The 20,231-nt window shown below is 57.6% G+C and overlaps 1 protein-coding gene across 1 annotated transcript; it reads left to right on the top strand.

Moving 5' to 3' along the window:
* Positions 1-548: 548 nt before the first annotated feature.
* MCM5 (minichromosome maintenance complex component 5) lies at positions 549-19,973 on the top strand. Its single transcript, XM_044227135.1, has 16 exons — positions 549-867; positions 2,970-3,096; positions 3,177-3,305; positions 6,155-6,327; positions 8,200-8,355; positions 10,061-10,227; positions 10,572-10,743; positions 11,716-11,827; positions 12,321-12,464; positions 12,824-12,889; positions 13,114-13,290; positions 13,933-14,045; positions 15,207-15,335; positions 16,311-16,453; positions 18,318-18,445; positions 19,615-19,973. Exons 1-16 carry the CDS (start codon positions 701-703, stop codon positions 19,714-19,716), a joined length of 2,205 nt encoding a protein of 734 aa, XP_044083070.1. The 5' UTR covers positions 549-700; the 3' UTR covers positions 19,717-19,973.
* Positions 19,974-20,231: the final 258 nt, after the last annotated feature.

The following is a 20,231-nucleotide window of genomic DNA, read 5'->3' as shown; positions in this document are numbered from 1 at the left end:
GTTTTTCCAGCCGGGTTGGGTATCTGGTCGTGAATTTTCGCAAATTTTAAGCACTGTCAAGTAATGAGAAGTCTTCAACAACGAAAAAAGCTATCACTTTTTGGGTCTAAGGAAACATCCTGGAGTCCCAAGGATGGGCCTGTTTCGGGGACAGTGGGGACAAATAAGCCCCGTGGGGACTTATTTCTGACCCATCCCCAGCGGTCGGAGGGTGTGTGACACGGAGGACTCGGCGCAGGGGGCAGCCGGCTTCCGCCGGGAGCAACGGGGCCCGGCTCTGCAGGCGGTCATTTTCTCGGAATACTTGTAAAAAGGCTCGAGGACAAGCCTAGCAGGCGCTCGCCGCCTGGAGGGAAGGCCGCCCCTCCGCCATCTTTACATCCGCCCCGCGCGGAGCAGCCGCTCCCTCCCGGGTCGGAAGTTTCGCGCCAAATTGTCCGGCCTGCAAAATGGAGCCCGGAAGGAGGCCAGGGACGTGACGTCATGCGCCTCGCAGCCAATCCGCTCCGGCAGCCGGCCTGGAAGGCGGTGCTCGCGGGCGCAGAGCGATCCAATCACTGGCTGCGGGACTCCGGCGAGCCAAACGCTCGCTGCGAACGCGGCGTCTGATTTTTCCCGCGAAACTTGGCGGCAGAGAGTGGAGGTTCTTCTCTACCGGGTCGCGGGAGTGCGGTAAGTTGTGCCCGCCCCAGGCGCAGTCATGTCGGGCTTCGACGACCCCGGCATCTTCTACAGCGACAGCTTCGGAGGGGACACCGCGGCCGACGAGGGGCAGGCCCGCAAGTCGCAGCTGCAGAGGCGCTTCAAGGAGTTCCTGAGGCAGTACCGAGTGGGCACCGACCGCACCGGCTTCACCTTCAAATACAGGTGCGGGCTGGGGCGGGCGGAGGGTGGGCGTGCAGACCCGCCGGTGTGGAGCGCACGGACCCAGTGCGAACACGCGTCCACACCCAGAGCCTTCTGCTGTCCTAGAGCAGGGATGAGGCCACGGGCCCGGAGAGGTGATGGGGCCTGTCACAGGTGGGAGGATCCGGGTCCCAGCCGCACCCGTGTGACATTTGGGTTTTGTCCAGTTTATACCTGAAGTTAACTTTTGAGTGAGCATCTGTTGAGTGGGCCCCTTACAACCACCTGGAATTTGTTGGGGCCTTTGGTTCTTTATCTGGGACTGGCTGTTGACTTCCTTGTTGTTTTCCTGTGGTCTGCGTTTGTGATGCCCCCTAGACTCAAGTTCTCTGTGTGTGCAAAAGGTGAAGGTGGTCGTCCGGATTTTTTTTTTTTTTCTTAAAGATTTTATTTATTTGGCAGCCAGAGATCACAAGTAGGGAGAGAGGCAGGCAGAGAGAGAGGGAAGCAGGCTCCCTGCCGAGCAAAGGGCCTGATGCGGGGCGATCCCAGGACCCTGGGACCATGACCCGAGCCGAAAGCAGAGGCTTTAACCCACTGAGCCACCCAGGTGCCCCAGTCGTCCGGATTTATTTCACTTAGGCGGTTGTTCCAATCTTGCCGCTTCTGCTGATCAGCCCCTGTCGTCCGCCAGGCCCTGTTCAGGTGCCAGCTGGCACCCAGAACCTGCTTTTGGTCATTGTCTAACCCGTGGCATCACGCCAAATCCTGGTAGGCCCAGCCTCTATCCCTGGCACCTTAAAATGCAGAGAAGGTGAATTTGTGGGTCTCTGTGGCTTGGGCATGGCCAGTGATTAGCTGATTGACTTCCAAGTAACGGACTTTCTGTGTCATCAGTAAATGGATGCCAGCGGTTCTGCCTCCCATTTATTCATGTGCCCGCTGACATTGACCATGTGTGTGCCAGGCATTGTGCTAGGCATTGAGATAGGAAGATGAAAAGACTCCCTGCTGCTTGTTGTTCAGAAGCTCAAAGGTCAGTGGGGGCAAGGCATGGAGGTCAAGAGATAAATTATAAGGTGACAGTTGCCTCAAAGGAGGAATGTAAAAGGGGAGTGAAGGAGGCTTCCAGAGGAGCCCAAGATGACCCCCGGCTGAGAAAAGAGTTTTGGGTGTGGCATTGCCTACCAAGTATCGGCATTGCCGGCATTGTCGATAGGAGCAGTTGAGTGTATGGGCGGAGAGGAATGGGTGGGCTTTTAGAGTAAGGTGCTTTCCAGTTCAGGGTGGCTGTTTCTTGTGGCTCTGGGCCATAAGGTCGAAAGGAATAAGATCTGTGATGAGGCTGCGGAGAGGGCACTGCATAGCATAGGTCCGGGGTCCCTAAATGTGTTTGGGGACAGTAGTCCCGTGGGATGCTCTGTAAACAGAGTCCCATCTGGTGGTTGATAAGACAGACACGGTCACTGCTATCTGTGGTCTCCCAAGTTTGAGCTTTGTTAGTGTCTGAGAGAAAGTAAAAGGCTCCAAAGGGTCCTGCAGGGAAAGAACTGAGTTTCCCAAACCAACCTGTGCACACAGCCCTGTCTTTATTTTTTTTTATTTTTATTTTTTTAAAGATTTTATTTATTTATTTGTCAGAGACAGAGGGAGAGAGAGCAAACGAGCACAGGCAGACAAAGAGGCAGGCAGAGGCAGAGGGAGAAGCAGGCTCCCTGCCGAGCAAGGAGCCCGATGTGGGACTCGATCCCAGGACCCTGGGACCATGACCTGAGCCGAAGGCAGCTGCTTAACCAACTGAGCCACCCAGGCGTCCCAGCCCTGTCTTTAGTGTGGAGATCTCTCTCAGCATCTCGTAGACTGTTTCCATGGGGCTTTTTGGAGAACACCCCTCCAAAAGGAGGGGTTTTTGGAGGACAGCCTTCTGGGCAGTAGGGTGCCTCTGCAGGGTTACAGCATAGAGCTGTGTGGACCTCCATGGGTGTTTGGGAAGAGGAAAGAGGAGCGGGCGGGGGTGGCGGTTGGTGATGGTGTGGGCGGATGTGGGGCGCATGTGTACCTCAGCCAGTGTTGATTTCCTCTGCTCTGCACCCCACCCCCATCCTGTCACTTGCCCTTGCCAGGGATGAGCTCAAGCGCCATTACAATCTGGGGGAGTACTGGGTCGAAGTGGAGATGGAGGACCTGGCCAGCTTTGACGAAGACCTGGCCGACTACTTGTACAAGCAGCCGGCCGAGCACTTGCAGCTGGTGAGTGGGACCCCATCCCTGAGTCCCCCAGGGCTGGTCCCGCTCTGGTGACCAAGAGTTGTCACCTTCCTCTTCTCTAGCTAGAGGAAGCTGCCAAGGAGGTGGCTGATGAGGTGACCCGGCCCCGGCCCGCAGGCGAGGAGGTGCTCCAGGACATTCAGGTCATGCTCAAGTCGGATGCCAGCCCGTCCAGCATTCGTAGTCTCAAGGTGGGTCCACTTAGAGACCGGTTGGAGGGTGACAGTGGCTGCTGCTTGGTGTTTAGGAGCTTCGGACACAGGCAGACCAGAGTGCGAGCTGTGTGACCCTGAGCAGTTCGCTCGACCTCTCTGAGCCCGTTTCTTCCTTGGTATAATTAACCCATTGAACAGGTGAGCTCCTTTCGTGGGCAAGGCATTGAGTTGGGCCATGGAAAAACAATGTTGAACTAAACACCAAGTTCCTGTTCTTGTGAACTTTATATCCCTCCAGGAGGTGTGTGGGTTGGGGGGGGACCTTGAGTAAACCAGTGAATATCACCCATGATGGTTGTAGTTGATCGGAAGTGCAGTGGAAGAAATCAGGGGGGTAGCCCTCTGGGAAAGACGGAGAAGGCTTTCTTGGTGCAGAACCACCTGAGGGGGCAGACGGCGCCAAGAGCGTTCCAGGGAGGCTGAGTGTAGCCCATGCAAAGCCTGAGTGGTGAGTTGGGCCTGGTACATTCAAGGCCATGTTGAAGGACAGCCAATGTGGCTGAAGAGTGATAGGAAGCAGGAGGGGTTGGCAAAGCCAGTCGGTCATACAGGTGTTTATTTCCTTAAAGATTTTATTTATTTATTCAAGAGCGAGTACAAGGGAGCGTGAGTGTGGGAGGAACAAGGGAGGGAGACAAGCACACTAGACTCCCCACTCAGCACGGAGCTCAGAGTGGGGCTTGATCATGACCTGAGCCTGAGCTGAAACCAAGTCATTCGTCCAACGGGCTGAGCCACCCAGGGGTACCCAGGGTGTTTTTTTGTTTTAATTGATAAATACCGAAGGCTGCTTCGCTCCAGGAGCAGGGCTAGACCCTCACTATAACAAATGGGACTTGCTTTTCGTGGAGATTATGGTGGGAGAACCAGGTAAGGGAGGTTGAGAAGGCTTCAGGAGCCATGTATAGTCATGAAGAAAAGAGAACGAGGTACACATGACAGTGGCCGAGGAGGTATGTGGTGGTGGGAATAGGCCTCCGGTGAAGTGATGTTGGAATGAGTCTGAGAGATGCATCGTCAGCTGCATGACAGCTCAAGGAGAAAGCAGGTGCAAAGGCACTGAGGTGGGGATAATGGCATGCTTCATGGAATAAGACGAAGCCAGTGTGGCTGGACTCCAGTGAGCGTGAGGGTTGGGGGAAGGAAGGGGGAAGGAGGGAAGAGGCCAGAGGGTCAGGGCCTTTCCAGCCATGGGAAGGAACTTGGGTTCCTCACAGTAGGAAAGGGGCAGAAGTTTAAGCAGAAAGGTCCAATTCCATTTGCAAACAGTCCCTCTGGCTCTCCTGTAAAGAACTGATAAAATAGCACGAGAGCGGTGAGTGGGAAGTGCCGATGGTCAGGACGCTAGTGGTGGTCATAGGGCTGTTGTCAGAATCTAGGGAAGTGACGCGCGTGCCGGTGCTCGGCGCACTCTGCAGTGGGGCCTGGGTGTCACCCATTTAGCTAATGGCGCCTCCTCGTCACACGCTGCACCCAGAGGACCATACTCTGGTCTTTGCTTATGTCCCCACATCCTGCAGCTCTTTTGGAGCCCCCGTCAAGCTACCTTTGGCTTGCACGATGGCAGGTCTGTTCAGAACCGGGCTGGTGGGCTCTGGAGCTTGTTAGCTTTTTCTCTTCCCAGCACCGGGGAGGGGCTCTGTTTGGAATCCAGCTCAGTGTCACGCGCTTGCCTCTCTGGGGACGTGGTATTGGGTCTGTTTTGTGGGGGCAGCTGTTTGATTAGGGAGCCAAGCCTCAGCCCCCCCCAGGGACACGCTTCCTACCCTCAGACTCGTTGGAGGACACAGTGAATGGCCTGTTTCAGCTGATGGGTTCCCCGTGACTGGGGAAGAGCCCTCTCTAGAAGGACCATTTGTCAGGATGACTTGGAGGGCAACCACTGCCCTTTCCAGCTTGGGATTCTGGTGCCAGGACACCTGCAGCTTTGTAGCTTGTGCTCCAAAAAAACAAAACACGTGTTCTGTGGTGGCTCCAGCCCCGGGTCATGGCGGCGGGCCTGCCAGCCCTCATGTACCGCAGAGGGGCCCAGCCTCGTTCCTTCTCTGCCCCCCATGTCCCAGGCTTTGGAGGGGGTGCCAGCATGAACCCACAGCCTGCCTGTCCTAGAGGAGCCACTGGGAACAGGAAGAAAGTGAGGAAAGGAACTTATTTATTTTTTTGTCTTATGGAAAATTCTACTTGGAAATAGAACAGCGTAATGACTCTTACGTATCTTTAACTGGGTTTAGTCGTTAACCTTTTGCCTTATTTGGTATTTCTCTTTCTTCCTTCCTTCTTTCCTTCCTCCTTCCCTCCCTTTCTTTCTCTCTCTCTCTCTTTTTTTTTTTTTTTTTTGGTAAAGCACTGTGTTTTAATTTTTTTAAAAAGATTTTATTTATTTTTGAGAGAGAGAGCGAGCGCACGCCCATGAAAGGGGAAAGGGGCAGAGGGAGGGGGAAGCAGACTCTCCCTGTTGATTGCTGGAGCCTGACATGGGGCTTGATCCCAGGACTCCAAGATCATGACCTGAGCTGAAATCAGATGCTTAACTGACTGAACTTCCCTGGGGCCCTTGCTAAATTTTGCATAAATTACAGAAGGGCCACTTTACCCCTAAATACTTTAGCATGCATTAAAAGAGGAAATTTTCTAGAAATGTGTTTCTTTTATCTTTATTTAAGTAGGCTCCATGCCCACTGTGGGGCTTGAACTCGAGACCCTGAGATCAAGAGTCACATGTTCTACTGAGCTGACTGGGTGCCCCAGAAAAAGAGATTTTTACCATAATCCCCACTGTCCCTGTCTCCCTTGAACCAACCACGCGGTCGGTGGCTCTGTTGCAGTCGGACATGATGTCGCACCTGGTGAAGATCCCTGGTATTGTCATCTCGGCGACCGGGGTCCGCGCCAAGGCTACCCGCATCTCCATCCAGTGCCGGAGCTGCCGCAACACGCTCAGCAACATTGCCTTGCGCCCCGGCCTGGAGGGCTATGCCTTGCCTAGGAAGTGCAACACGTGAGTGGGCCTTGCTGGGCCCCGCGCCTGGTCAGGGGGGATGGGGTGGCTGGTGGGGGCTAGATGGGCAGGGGGAGTGCTGGCCTGCAGCTCAGGGCCTGCCTCACGGGAGTGGCACAGCCCCACACACAGGTGTCCTCTGCGTGCCCACCAGGCTGCCCAGACACCCTTTGTGGGGGAATCCAGGGTGGGGAGGAAAAAGCAGTGCAGGGGAATGAGTCTGTTGGAGTCTTCTAAGGCACACTGGCTTGCTGGGGCAGCTGACCCAGGAACAGGGCGCGCTCACGCATGGACAGTTGCCACCGACTGTGTGTGCACTGCAGAGGCAGAGAGCAGATGGCCTCCGCCTCTACAGCCCAGCATTTGCTCTCTGGCCCCTTGCAGGAAGCAATCTTCACCTTGACCTGAAGGGCCCGCCCCTTCTCTAAGGCTGCTCCTTGGCCTCTGCTGGTTCCCCTCAGCTTTCTGACCTAAATGTGGCAGTGCCCCAGGGCTTAGCCGTACTGCTTTTTTTCTCTACTCGTTCCCTGTGTGGTCTTGAACTTTAAATACAGTCCACGTGCAGAGGACACTCACATGTGTGTCTCCCCTGAACTCTCCAGGGTCATATCCAGCTGCTGGCCAGATGCTCCTATGTAGGTGGCAGGCCCCCCACACAGACCTGACCTCCATCCCACGCCCAGATCTGCCCTTCCGCCACCCCTCTCCTGTACCCCAGATGGAAGCACTGATTTTTCAGGTGCTCAGGCCCAAGTCCTTGGTCTCTAGAGTGTTTCCTCCTATTTCCGTCTAGACAGCAGAGAAGTCATTTTGGCTCTGCTCCTGAGCTTGCACGTAGAGAATCACACTCTTTCTCACTACCCGGCATGGCTGCCTTGCTTCATGCTCTCCTGTCTCACCTGGAGCCGTGATCTCCCAAGCCCACCCTCGTCCCCCAGTCTGTTCTCCACATCACAGCTGGTGACACTTTGCCCTGCAGGTGACCTAATCATTTTCATGTCACCCGAAGTCAGACACTGTCCGGGCCTGCACGGCCCTCCACAGTCCTCTTCGCTCTCTTTAGGCCCAGCCTCCCTCTGTTCCTGGGATCGTTGAGCACAGTGCTGGCACAGGGCCTTTGGATGTACTATCTCCTCTGCCCTGAACATTCTCCTCCTGACCTCTGCAGTCCTTGTTCTCAGTTCCATCAGCTTTCTCTTACGTCACTTTCCAGAAGTTCATCCCAGGTCCTCCATCTTACACTCGGTACGCACATAGCCGGTCACTTCCCCACCTACCCGACAGCACGGGGCACTGCTCTCGTTCTGTCATGCAGCCATTTACCAGCTGGCTTTTCAGTCTCCCTTGACAGGAACATGAGCTCTGTAAGAGCAGGGACTTTGGTTCCCTGCCGTGTCCCCGGCCCGTAGAACAGTGGCTGGCACATAGTGGGTGCTTTGCGGGAACGCAGCTGTGGTCATTGAACCATGACTTGCTAACATGGAGGTAAAAAGAGGCTCGGACCCTGAGAATGGTCTCTAGGTGCCCAGAGCCTCACCAAGAGATCCTGGGATTTGAGTGGGGTTTTCATAAGGTCGTTGGTGATTCACTCTCTCTACCTGTGGGGACACTGAGACCCTTGTGGGGGTTGAGAGTGTGACTTGACTGCGTCCCATAAGTTAAGGGAGGAGCCCGGGCTGCAGCAGACCTCCCCCTTCCTGATCTGGTTCGTGGTCCCCCACAGAGCTGCGCTCCTTTTATGGACCTTGTCCAGCTTATCGCGGAGAGCCTCAACTTGCTCCTGGCCAGATCTTGTCCCCAGCTCCTGGGATGGACTCCCTGGGCTTTGGGTTCTCCGGGGAGCTCTGGTGACCCTTTCTTCCCTCTGTACAGGGAGCAGGCCGGGCGCCCCAAGTGTCCACTGGACCCATATTTTATCATGCCTGACAAGTGCAAGTGTGTGGATTTCCAGACCCTCAAGCTGCAGGAGCTGCCCGATGCCGTGCCTCACGGCGAGATGCCCAGACACATGCAGCTCTACTGCGACAGGTGAAGCAGGGGTGCAGGGCGGGGCAGGGTGGGCGGTAGGGGTGGGGGCTGGGTGTCTGTGGGAGTCAGTGGCCCTGGCTGAGGCACGGTGGGAGGAGAGGACGGCTTGTTGTGGAACACTTGTTCACTGGAACACACCAGTGCTTCCCATATGTTTCTGCTCCCTCGGTGGCCCTGGAATCTGCAAGGGCACGTAGCCCCCCGCTCTGCAGTTCCAGAACCCCCTGGTGCCCCTGCCCCGCCCATGCCTTCTGATGACATCCTTCCTTGGATTTTGCGGAGTGGTTGGGAAGGAGGAGAGGTGTCCAGCTAGAGTCCGGTCCCCTTGCAGCCACCTGAGAGGAAGGCTTGGACTTGTGACCACGGTTCTGCACCTGGATGTGCATCCAGACCCTCAAGCTGCGGGAGTTGCCGGATGCTGTGCATCCAGATTCTCTAGATGTGCAGAACATCTGCCGATGTTCTGTGCTGCATGTTTTTCCAAGGAGTGAATTGCTAGGTTTTGTTAACTTTGTCAGTGACGGTGGAAACTTGTAGAGATCTGACTGGAGCAAGTTAAGGTGCGCTGGTGAAGGTTTGCTTTTGTTAGCAGTAAAATGGGCTTCATGGCCGTCTTTAATTTCTAGATAGGTTGCTGGAAATGGTAATTGGAAAATGCACATGTTTCATACAGATTCTTAATAGGAATTAAGTGTTTGGTGTTTGTTAGGTTATTCTGCAAGTAGTCTAACCCAGGCTTAAGAAGGGGATGTATGGGAAGGGGTACCTGGGAGGCAGACTCCTGATTTCAGCTCAAGTCATGATCTCAGGGTTGTGAGATCAAGCCCCCTGTCGGGCTCCACACTGGGCGTGGAGCCTGTTTAAGGTACTCTCTTCTCTTTCTCTAAAAAACAAAAGAGGAAAAAGAAAGTGCATGGGCAGGGGTGCCATAGAATCCTTTTGGGGCAGTGAGTGCGACAGTGATGCTCCTTTGTGGGGTGTGACTCTGGCACGTAAAGCACGTTTGGGTCTGTTTCCTCCCTTGATCCCATGACACTTGAGCAGGTCCGATCCTGTTATCACTGCCCTGCTACTTCTCCAATCTCAGAGAGGTGCAGTGACTTCTTTGAGGTCACACAGCTTCTAAGTGGCAGAGTGCAGACATGTGCATGCCCCACTGTCCCCTCTGTGCCTCACTGGTTTTCACTGGAGCGACTTGGAGACTCCTTGTTTCATTGTCTTAGTTTTGCAAAGAGAATGTGGATGTCCAGAGGCAGGATGTGCCCAAGCTCGTGGAGCCTGAAGACGCAGAAATGGGGGGAAGACCTTGCAGAGAGGCCGGAGGGCCTAAGGAGGACAAGGACACCCTTGGAAACCCCTTGGACACCCCTTCCCCTGAGGTGGCCAAGAGGACCCCAGTGGCGAGTCTGGCAACAGATGGGGATGGGGCTTCTGAAGGCTGGGGTGAGCTAGCACCGAGCCTCCCCGGGGCCCTAGCCAGCAAAACAAAAGAGCCCTTGCGGGCAGGGAAGGGTCAGGCCAACTCCACGACCAGGCTACTCAGCACCATCCGCAGGCCGCCGAGCCATGCGCACTTGGAGCGGGGGCCCCGAGGGACGGAGAGATCTGGAGTATCAGTGCTAAGGTGGAGCGTGAGGGCCACGGTGGGTGAGAAGGTCCCCACCAGGCTCTCATCTTTGTTTCTCTCTCCTCCCTGTCTCCCCAGGTACCTGTGTGACAAGGTCGTCCCTGGAAACAGGGTCACCATCATGGGCATCTACTCCATCAAGAAGTTTGGCCTGACCTCCAACAAGGGCCGGGACAGGGTGGGCGTGGGCATCCGGAGCGCCTACGTCCGTGTCTTGGGCATCCAGGTGGACACAGATGGCTCCGGTGAGTTTGGGCTTTGGGGCTCAGGCTGTGCTGTGTCCTGGGCCGAGCCCCTGCTGTCTCTCTCCAAGGTTTTGGTCAGGCCTCCTGGCCTCCCCGTCCCCCCTCTCTTCCCAGTGGCCCTCGAGCGTCTCTATGATCTGGCCCTCTAGTTCCTCACAGCCCTTTCTTTCCTTCTCTCACTGGACCACGAGCACAGGCCCACTCCTGGCAGGGAGACCTGGGCTCTGTCTCCCCAGGCTTATGCCATCTGGGCTCTGAGGCCCTGCCCTGTGGGGGCCCCTGACCAGCTGGCCAGGGTCTGCCTCACACAGCACTCATGCACCCTCCTTCCCTCCCCCACCCAGGCCGCAGCTTTGCCGGGGCTGTGACCCCCCAGGAAGAGGAGGAGTTCCGGCGTCTGGCCGCCCTCCCCAATGTCTATGAAGTCATTTCCAAGAGCATTGCTCCATCCATCTTCGGGGGCACAGACATGAAGAAGGCCATCGCCTGCCTGCTGTTTGGGGGTTCCCGAAAGAGGTAGGGGCTCAGTCCTGCCAGATCTGGGGGGTGGGGAGAGTGACTTGGCCATAGGGGGATAGCCGCTGACGGTCAGGAGTTGAATGTTCTCATTTTCCCGGGATCCTCAGCCTTGCATGGTACTCCCAGGCCCCTTCCCCAGCTCCCAGGCTTGCTGTCCCCTAATGGCTAATCCATGCTCTCCTACCCAGAGGGATCCCCTTAACCAAAGTAGGGGTAGGCTGGGCAGGGGAAGGAGGGGCCCAGGAGGTACAGTGGGGAGAGCTCTGAGCTTGGAGACCGGAGACCAGAGATTAAATCTCTGCCACTTTTTCCTGTGTGGCCTTGGACAAGAGATACCACCTCTCTAGACCCAAGTTTCCATGGAACAGGGCAGACGAGAACCTGGCCCTTGCAGGACAGCACGTGTGCTCTTGAAACTAGGAAGTAGTAGAGCTAGGGAAGATAACGTTACCAGCAGTTACCACTTACTGGGGCCTTCTTGCAAGCGCTTTCATGTGTCCGACACCCAGCCAGTTCTCATGGTCCTCCTTAGAGGACGTTCTGATCAAGCCCGCTTTGGAGGTGAGGCAGTGGAGGCATGGAGAGCAAAAGGGACTTCCCGAGAGGCCCCATCAGTGGGGCCAGGATCCTGCCTGCCTGGTGCCTGTCACACATGCTGCCCGCCCCCCCCACCCCCTCCCTGGCCCCCCGCTTTCCTTTCCAGCCACCAGGGCGGTTTGATCAGACCCTTACCGTATGTGACCGGGCCTTGAGTGCCCTACCCTTGACCATCCTTGGCCTGGAGTCAAGTTCTCTCCCTTGTTAACCACGGGTGAGGCTAGGGGGCACGGCTGTGAACGAGGGTCCCAGCCCAGAGCCCCTGCCTCCCCGAGGCTTACAGGCTCTCGATGCAGGTTGTGGGACCGACTGCCAGCCTGCCCCGTGCCCAGTTTCAGTCCCAGCCTGGCCCACCTGCTTGTCCTCCCCTAGGCTCCCCGACGGACTCACCCGCCGAGGAGACATTAACCTGCTGATGCTCGGGGACCCGGGGACGGCCAAGTCGCAGCTGCTGAAGTTCGTGGAGAAGTGCTCTCCCATCGGGGTGAGTGCCTGGGACACGCCGCTCTGCTCTGCCGCCCCTTAGGAAGACAGGCTGCGGCCCGGGCTACCTGGTCCCTGGGCCATCCTCGGTGGGCCGGCTCACCAGGGCCTCTTCCGCATTCCTCTTGGCTGCGGGTCAGGATGGACTGAGAGGAGGAAGGGGACCAGCGGGCGTGGGGCAGTTTGGGGCAGCGGGTGGACTGCAGCCTCAGAGGCAGCGTGGGCTTTGGGTCTCTGCCTGGCCAGTGGCTAGCTTGCGGACCTTGAGCGCGTTCCTCCATCTTCTCCCTGAGACTCCGTTCATCCACCTGCTAAATCGTGATGTTGGTCATTGTGCGATGATCAGGGGCCAGGCACTGCTCGCGGCCCGCTGCGTAGACTTGCTGACCTAATGCTGTACTCGCTGTGCGGTGGGTGCTGTGACCCTTTTTAATAAAGGAGGAAACTGGGGTACAGAAAAGCTGGGTCATGTCCTGATGTCCCCCCTGCCCCAGGTGTACACCTCTGGGAAAGGCAGCAGCGCGGCCGGCCTGACAGCCTCGGTGATGAGGGACCCCTCGTCGCGGAACTTCATCATGGAAGGCGGAGCCATGGTCCTGGCCGACGGTGGGGTCGTCTGTATTGACGAGTTTGACAAGGTGGGTCTGACGGCGAGGTGGGGGCCGAAAGGTGGGTGCTCCTTGGGGTTGGGGCTGGAGGCCTGGCCTCCTGGGCTGGGACCACAGAAAACACCTCTGACTTGGAGACTGGTATTCGGTCCTGGGCCTGTCACTAGAGGGAAGTAGTTGAGCCTCTGAGCCTCAGTTTCCCCATCTGGAGAAGGGAGAGGAGAGCCAAGCCCACACAGCTCGTTGTCACCAGGGCGAGAGGCCGCCTGGTTCTTGCCGTGGACCAGACATACAGTTGGGACTTAGGGCTGGTCGCTGCTGTAGTTTTGCTGCTGCCCCGCTCCCCCGCCCCCTCCCCTGGGCCTCACAGATGTCTCTGCCCCACACAGATGCGGGAAGACGACCGAGTGGCGATCCACGAGGCCATGGAGCAGCAGACCATCTCTATAGCCAAGGTGCGTGGCTGCCGTCCCGCCTGGCCCAGCCATGCTGGAGGGTGCTGCCTGGGGCTGTGATCAGGCTCCAGCCTCCGGCTGCCCTGAGCACCCCGGGCTGGGGCTCATTTGCCTGTTTGCCCTGGTGTCTGCTGGCTGCAGCCACCGGCTTGCGCGCATGTACGTGCGGGAGAGATGTGTGCCCGGGTTCTCATCTCGCTTGTCTGCCCCCCCACCCCCCTCAGGCTGGGATCACCACCACCCTCAACTCCCGCTGCTCTGTCCTGGCTGCTGCCAACTCGGTGTTCGGTCGCTGGGATGAGACGAAGGGGGAGGACAACATCGACTTTATGCCCACCATCTTGTCCCGCTTTGACATGATCTTCATTGTCAAGGACGAGCACAACGAGGAGAGGGATGTGGTACGTCCGGAACCAGCTGGGGCCGCGGGAGCCAGGCCCACAGCTCTGGGGGAAGGCAGACAAGGGGCTTGGCTTAAAGTCCTGCCTGGCAAGAGTCTTGCCTGTTAGTGGGCAACTGGGGCGGGGGTGCGGTATCTGCAGCTTGCATGGAACGCTGGTCTAGGGGTCTGGAGTCCTGCCTCCTGCCTGGGCTGTGCAGTCGGGGAAATTATTCTCTCCCTCGGCTCAACCCGTTGTATGTGACACAAGCGAGTTAGCCTTTGCAAGGGTTAGAACCCCAGCTCTGGTCGGGATGTCTCTAGAAGGAACGGAACGGCTTGTGTAATGGGCAGGCCTGGAGGTCCGAGGCCCACCCAGATCCAGGGGCCGGTGTCACCAGAGCTCCCTTTCTGCCCCTCTGCTCTGCCTCCCTTGCTGGAGGCTTGTTCTCAGGTGGCTGCTGTCTTCACGGGGGCAAATAAGGCTTTGGCAGCTGTGGGATTTTGTTGAATCAGTTCACCGCTCACAAGGAAAAGGGGGGCCTCCTCCTTTCCAGGAGTTCTGGCCCTGCCTGCTCCTCCCTCCCTGCCTGTGCAACTTCTGTGTGGGGATCAGGCTCAGGAGGGCCTGGGGGCTGACCCAGTGTCCCCTTGGCTCCACCAGATGCTGGCCAAACATGTCATCACTCTGCACGTGAGTGCACTGACCCAGACCCAGGCCGTGGAGGGTGAGGTTGACCTGGCCAAACTGAAGAAGTTCATTGCCTACTGTCGAGCGTGAGTCCTGGACTTTGGCCCTGCGGGATTGGGGTGGCCTGGCTCTCCTGGGGGAGAGAACCCTGAAGCCCAGGCCTGCTTCTCACACAGGGGACCTGAGATGAGGCTCTTCTTAGGATTTTAGCTCTGTTCCTTTCTGGCCTTGAATAGGTCACTCTGTGGTTCTTGGCCTCCGTTTCCCCATAGCTAAAACAGGGATGTAGGAGCTAGAAGGTCTTGCAGGCCCCCCAGGACCGTCCTGTGCAGGGAGGCAGTGCAGTGTGGACGTTGTGGACGTGGCCTCTGGGTAACGTCCGCTCCCACCGTGTGACCTAGGGCAAGTCAGGGGACCTCTGAGCCTTGCATTCCTGGACTGGCACAGGCCTAGGTTTTCGTGAGGATTGCACAGAGGCTGAGAGCTCAGCAGAGCCCCAGCAGAACCCCACATTCAGGAAATGGTGGCTGCGACTTCTGGTCTGGCTTCTCTCACAGATTGTAACAGTGATTGTGCATGTAGTCCCCGTTCTGTGCTAGGCGTTCCTCTGAGCGTTTCCTGTGTAAATGAACTTTCGCCCTGTCCCGAAGCCTTGGAGGTGCTGTAGTTAACCCGTTCTGCAGGTGGGCCTGAGGCAGAGAAGTGGGGAAAAGAAAGGTTAAGTGACTCGTCCAGGGTCCTAAGTGGGCAGTGGCAGAGCCAGGATTTGAACCCAGGGACCCGGCTCCAGAGGTTGGGCTGTTAACTATGGTGCTGAGAACCTGTAAGTGCCCTCAGTTGGCTCTTGTTGGAGGTAAAACCTGAGGGTGGGGGACTCTTTGAGGGCCCCTCCAGTGGGAAGTGAGGCGCTGTAGTCAGGTGGGTCCTGAACTCCCCCTCTCCTTGGGAGTGCTGAGCGGTGTAGCACGCAGCAGTCCTGGGTGCTCGTCTTGGTTTTGAGGTCCTTATGGCCCTTCGTCAGGGGCTTGGCCCCAGGTGTGTCTTGCCCCACCTTGATGCCAGGTCCTGGGTGGCCTTGGAGAGTCGCTCCCTCTTTCTGGCCTCAGTCTTTCCATCCTTAGGATGAGGGTGGGATTAGGTGATCTAAACATTCCCCTGAATGAGTGACTGTCATGTGGTTGGGGGACACGGTGGGTGCCCCCTGAGTGCTTCTTGGCCTCATGACAGCAGCTCCCCACATCCTACAGGAAGTGTGGCCCCCGGCTGTCGGCAGAGGCCGCAGAGAAGCTGAAGAACCGGTACATCATGATGCGGAGCGGAGCCCGTCAGCACGAGAGGGACCTCGACCGCCGCTCCAACATCCCCATCACCGTGCGGTGAGCGGACGCGCGCAGCCCGGACCCAGCTGGGCCGGACGGGCCCCGGGTTACCAAGCAGGATGTGCCCAGCAAGCCTGGGGCCGGGGCCCCTTGCTAACTCCAGTGCAGGCCCATAAGATGGGCTGTGGGTCGGGAAGACTTTGGGGAGTATAAACAGTGGCCTCCCTGACTACATGTATTTCTTGGCTTATTTTATGGCTGAGAAAACCTGAAACCCTGTTTTGTGAATTTTGTCTGGCTTCCCTCATTGCAGGGAAGCCTGAGGGTGAGGGGAAGTGTCCAGTCATGGAAGTTATGAGCCCTGGGTCCTAGACTCTGGCCCATTGTGTGATTGCAGGGAAATTGCTTCTCTTGTCTGGACCTCAGTTGTCATAATTCTTCACTTCTTATTCTTGTGAGTTTACACAGAATATAGTGACTGGGGGTTGGGACCTACCTGGTAGGCTGCATCCCGCCTCCAGCGCTGATGAGTTAGAATGAATCTGGCTGTACGTAATGGAAACCGCAAATAGAGTCGAGTAAGCAAAAGGTGTTTGAGGGTAGGTGGTCTGGGACTGATGTGATGGCTTCTCAGGGTCATTGGCAACTCAGGCTTGTTTCCTAGTCCCAGATGGCTGCTGGAACTGCAGCCCTCACCTCTGTATTCCAGGGGACAGGCAAGGAAGGAGAAGAAGGGCCTATCTTTTCAGGACATTGGCTGAAATCGCCACAAAACTTTGACCTTGGAACTTCTTGGCTACACCTTAGTCACCTAGACGCATCTAAATGCAGGAGAGGCTGGGAAATGTCTTTTAGCTGGGTGCCATGTGCTAGAGTCAGAATTGGTTCCGTTACTGAGGAGGAAGGGAAGATGGGTCATGGGGACTGCAGGCAGTCTCCCCCGTGGCCTTCCTACCCTGGGCAGACACCTCCCTGATGTGGCACGGGTCGGGGCAGGGAGTGAACTGAGGCCGCCCCGTCGCTCCCGTGCAGGCAGCTGGAGGCCATCGTGCGCATCGCGGAGGCCCTCAGCAAGATGAAGCTGCAGCCCTTCGCCACGGAGGCCGACGTGGAGGAGGCTCTGCGGCTCTTCCAGGTGTCCACGCTGGACGCTGCCTTGTCCGGCACTCTGTCAGGTGAGCAGGCGCGGGGGCACATGCTGAGGGTCCCGGGGGGGCCGGGCAGCATCCTGGAGGCCTGGAGCGTTTGTTGCTTCTGTGCGGTTGCCCAGCGTCTCTGAACTTCCTCTTGGTGGTCAGAACCCCCCCCGCCCCCGCCGGCCTCCCTTCTCTCCCCACAGCCATTTCCTCCCAGAAGAGAAGCGCAGTTTCTCTTCTACACCCTTGAACACAACCGACTTGACCCCGTCGGTTGTTATGGACTGTGATTTTGTCCTTGTCTGAGAACATGAGCGCTCCTGCTTGTGAGCTCGCGGGCACTCCGAGCGCTTCCAAAGCTCTTTCCCTCCTTTGACTTCCGGCTGCCTTCCAGAAGCCAGCAGGGCACTTCGAAATGAGATGGGCACTCAGAGGCCTGTTCGTGGTGCCATTTGTTTAGCTAGAACGCGGATCTCGACCCGCAGGCCAGTGTGGGTCAGACTCCTGTCCGTCCCACTGCCTGCCTCAGGCTCAGCCTTCCAACAGATTTTTCTGGAGCACCGACTGTGTGCCAGGCTCTCCTGGGATAGATTCCTCCCTCCACCCTGTGGGGTGTGGTATTTGCCAGACACCATTCTAGGTGTTGGGGTGTAAGAGGAAATATCTCCAAGTGTCTGCCTTGTGGGCCTCTCATTCTGAATGGTGGGGAGAGACAACAAAGGCAGATAGATCAGGTTCAGGCCGAAGTGGGGGTGGGGATTCTGGCAGGCCAGGTGTGTTGAGGACAGGATGCCTCCCCATCAGAGGGGTGGTCGAGACGGGGGTGGTCAGCAGGCAGTGGTGTGAAATGAGGACATTAGGTTCTCTGGGCGGGGCGGCGGTGTAGAGAATGCTCTGGGTAGAGGGAGGGCTCTGTGCCACGCCTCCAAGGAGACCGCAGGCTTGGCAGGTTCGAGGGCAAGTGTGGCTGGTACCTTGGGTGGTGGGAGGGACCTGCTCACCCCCAACCTCGTGTCTCTGCCCTAGAAGGGATTTCTGTCTCTTGAGACATTCGGTAACCGAGAGTTCTCTGGGATGTGAGGTCAGGTGTGATTTGGGACAGTGGAATTTTAGTTGGGCCTTGTAGGCTGTGTAGGAGTTTGCCTTGCAGACAGACCCTTTCAACCTGGAGCCTTGAAGTCCGTCCCAGTGGCTTCGCTGACCATGCCCAGACCTCTTCTTAGCTGAAACCCAAGGCATCTGTAGGTCTTGGTCATCAGGAGAGACTCACCCCTGCAGCAGTAGTTGGAAGTTAGGAGCCTCCCGCTTGCCCGGGCTCCTTAGGGCACCGTGCAGATGTGGCCTCTGGGCCAGGCCCCCCTTCCCCCCGACCGTGTCACCAGTGGCTTCAGCTCTCTGAGATCTGCTTCTTCTGGAACTTTGTCCCTGCTTTCTGACCAGCCAGAGGGTGTCCACATGTTACTAGTGTTCTCACAAAGTCAGATCCTATCTCTCCACAGAGCCCTCCACTGGCTGCTCCCCCAGAATCAAACCCAAACCCATGCTGTGGCCTAGGGGTCGGAGCTGACCCCTGGTCCCTAGTCTGGCCACGTCGCCAGCCCCTGGGTGGGTTTCAAATGGAGTCGGGTTTCTACCTCCATGCTTTGCGCCTGCCGTTCCCTCTGCCCTCTGCACAGGTGTGCCTCGCGCCCTGGCTTCAGGGCTCTGCGGAGCTGTCTGCTCTGGCCTGCACAGTCCCCCACATGCTGCTCCCTTCTTCAAGGTGTTTCTTCTTTTTGTTGACGTTTTCTTCTGAGCCATCTTTCTTGGCTCAGGGGCCTTGTCTCTCCAGGCGTCCATCCCTCCACGGGCCAACTGAGATCCCTGGCACCCCGTTCGCACCCATCCCTCCCTCTGTCCACAGGAGTGGAGGGCTTCACCAGCCAGGAGGACCAGGAGATGCTGAGCCGAGTCGAGAAGCAGCTTAAGCGCCGCTTTGCCATCGGCTCCCAGGTGTCCGAGCACAGCATCATCCAGGACTTCACCAAGCAGGTGGGCCTGCCAGGGGGCCTGGGGGCTGGGCTCGGGTTGGGGGGTGGGGTGTCTCCTGCTCGCTCCTGGTGCCTGCTTCCCACCTAACCAGCAGCCGTGTCCTGCGGCTCAACACACAGGCCTGAGTTGGGGATGGGGTGACTGTCCTTGTCCTGGACCTGTCCCTGTCATTTGTCCTCTAGGGACTGCTTCAGTCTGGGGAGTGTGCAATTTTCTGTCCCATTAGGGTTGGGGAGAGGGTGCTGGTGTCTATAGCCAGGCTCCCCCAGCCCTTCCCATCAATCCCTTCCCCCACTGCCTGGCTTTTTTTTTTTTAATTGTTGAAGGGACTTTATTTATTTATTTATTTTAAAGATTTTATTTATTTGACAGAGATCGCAAGTAGGCAGAGAGGCAGGCAGAGATGGGGGGAGGCAGGCTCCCTGCTGAGCAGAGAGCCCAATGAGGGGCTTGACCCAAGGACCCTGGGATCATGACCTGAGCTGAAGGCAGAGGCTTAACCCACTGAGCCACCCAGGCCCCCCCACTGCCTGGCCTTTACGGGCACGGGGTGGGGGTAGAGCCCAGATGGCGAGCTGTCCTGCTCCTGGAGGACAGTGCTCTTGGCCACAGAGAGAGGACTGGGGCTTTCTAGATGCTATGGAGAACTTGCGGTCTCAAAAACCACAGGGACAGCCCACCAGTTTCTGGTTTTCGCTCCTCTTGACGGACGTTATCTTCCTGCAATCTTTAGTTTCATGCAGTAGGTGGGACCGCACCCATTCTGTAGGCCGGCAGACTGAGGCTTAGAGAAGTTCAGAGCATCAGGAGCTTGGGTTCTGGAGTCAGGTGGACTCCGATGAAGTCCCAGCTCTGCCACTTAACTTGCTGTGTGATTTTGAGCGAGTGACTTCGCCTCTCTGGGCTTCAGCTCCTCCCCTGTAACACGGGAGTCATCTCTGTATCAGCCGCACGGGAAGGACGGGAGTTCATGTACACAGCAGTGCCTGGCATACTGTGGGGGCTGAGGACGGGTGAGCTCTTAGGAGCCATGGAGACGGTTGTGAAGGCCTCTTCTAAGCCCTGTTCTCTGGGAGCAGGGAGGGTAGGAGGGCCCAGTGGGTGAGCCGGTGGGGTGTTTGGGGGTCCCCTGGGGAGACTCGCTCCTGCATCTGGCCTTCCGTCCACAGAAATACCCGGAGCACGCCATCCACAAGGTCCTGCAGCTCATGTTGCGGCGCGGCGAGATCCAGCATCGCCTGCAGCGCAAGGTCCTCTACCGCCTCAAGTGAGCCCTCGCTGCCCCGTGGACGTCCCCGGGCCTCCTGCGCGTCCCCTACCAGCCCCAAGCGCTGCCCCTCAACACCCCCCAGCAGCACCCCTCCCCAGCGGTGCTGTCCTCTGTCTCCCTGCCCCCGACATGGACTGTCTCGCGCTCTGCCCCGCGGGCGTGCAGCACCCCCTACCCAGCTGCCTTCCTACCTCCCTGCCTCTGGGCGACTGCTTCTGGGCAGTCTAGTGAAAGTAATAAAGCCGTGTTATGTGCGCACGCTGTGGGCTCTGCGCCGGGGAGCCTGTGGCCGCCCCTGTCGTGCCATCCCTGCGGAGTGGGTGTGGGGGCAGGACCAGCCTTGCGGCCGGCCCCAATGGGGTTTCCCACCTGCATCGGCTGCTCGGGCTCCTGGGCGAGGTGATTCTCTTCTCTGGAGCTGGTCCGTGGGGCCGCTGTGGCCCGTTTCTCACACCTGGCAGTAGTACGATGCCCGCGGACCAGGTCTGCGTGGAAATGCCCCGGACGGTGGGCGGC

This window comes from Neovison vison, chromosome 12 (genome assembly GCF_020171115.1).
Source record: "Neovison vison isolate M4711 chromosome 12, ASM_NN_V1, whole genome shotgun sequence".
Lineage (NCBI taxonomy): Eukaryota > Metazoa > Chordata > Mammalia > Carnivora > Mustelidae > Neogale > Neogale vison.
The sequence above is the reverse complement of the archived record's forward strand: the minus strand, read 5'-3'. Positions and strand labels throughout refer to the sequence as shown.

Excerpts from the sequence above, each read along its gene's own strand:
- MCM5 (XM_044227135.1), top strand. The coding sequence starts at position 701 with ATGTCGGGCTTCGACGACCCCGGCATCTTCTACAGCGACAGCTTCGGA. Across the intron at positions 868-2,969 it reads GGCTTCACCTTCAAATACAG|GGATGAGCTCAAGCGCCATT; the intron begins GTGCGGGCTGGG and ends TGCCCTTGCCAG. Across the intron at positions 15,336-16,310 it reads AACATCCCCATCACCGTGCG|GCAGCTGGAGGCCATCGTGC; the intron begins GTGAGCGGACGC and ends GCTCCCGTGCAG.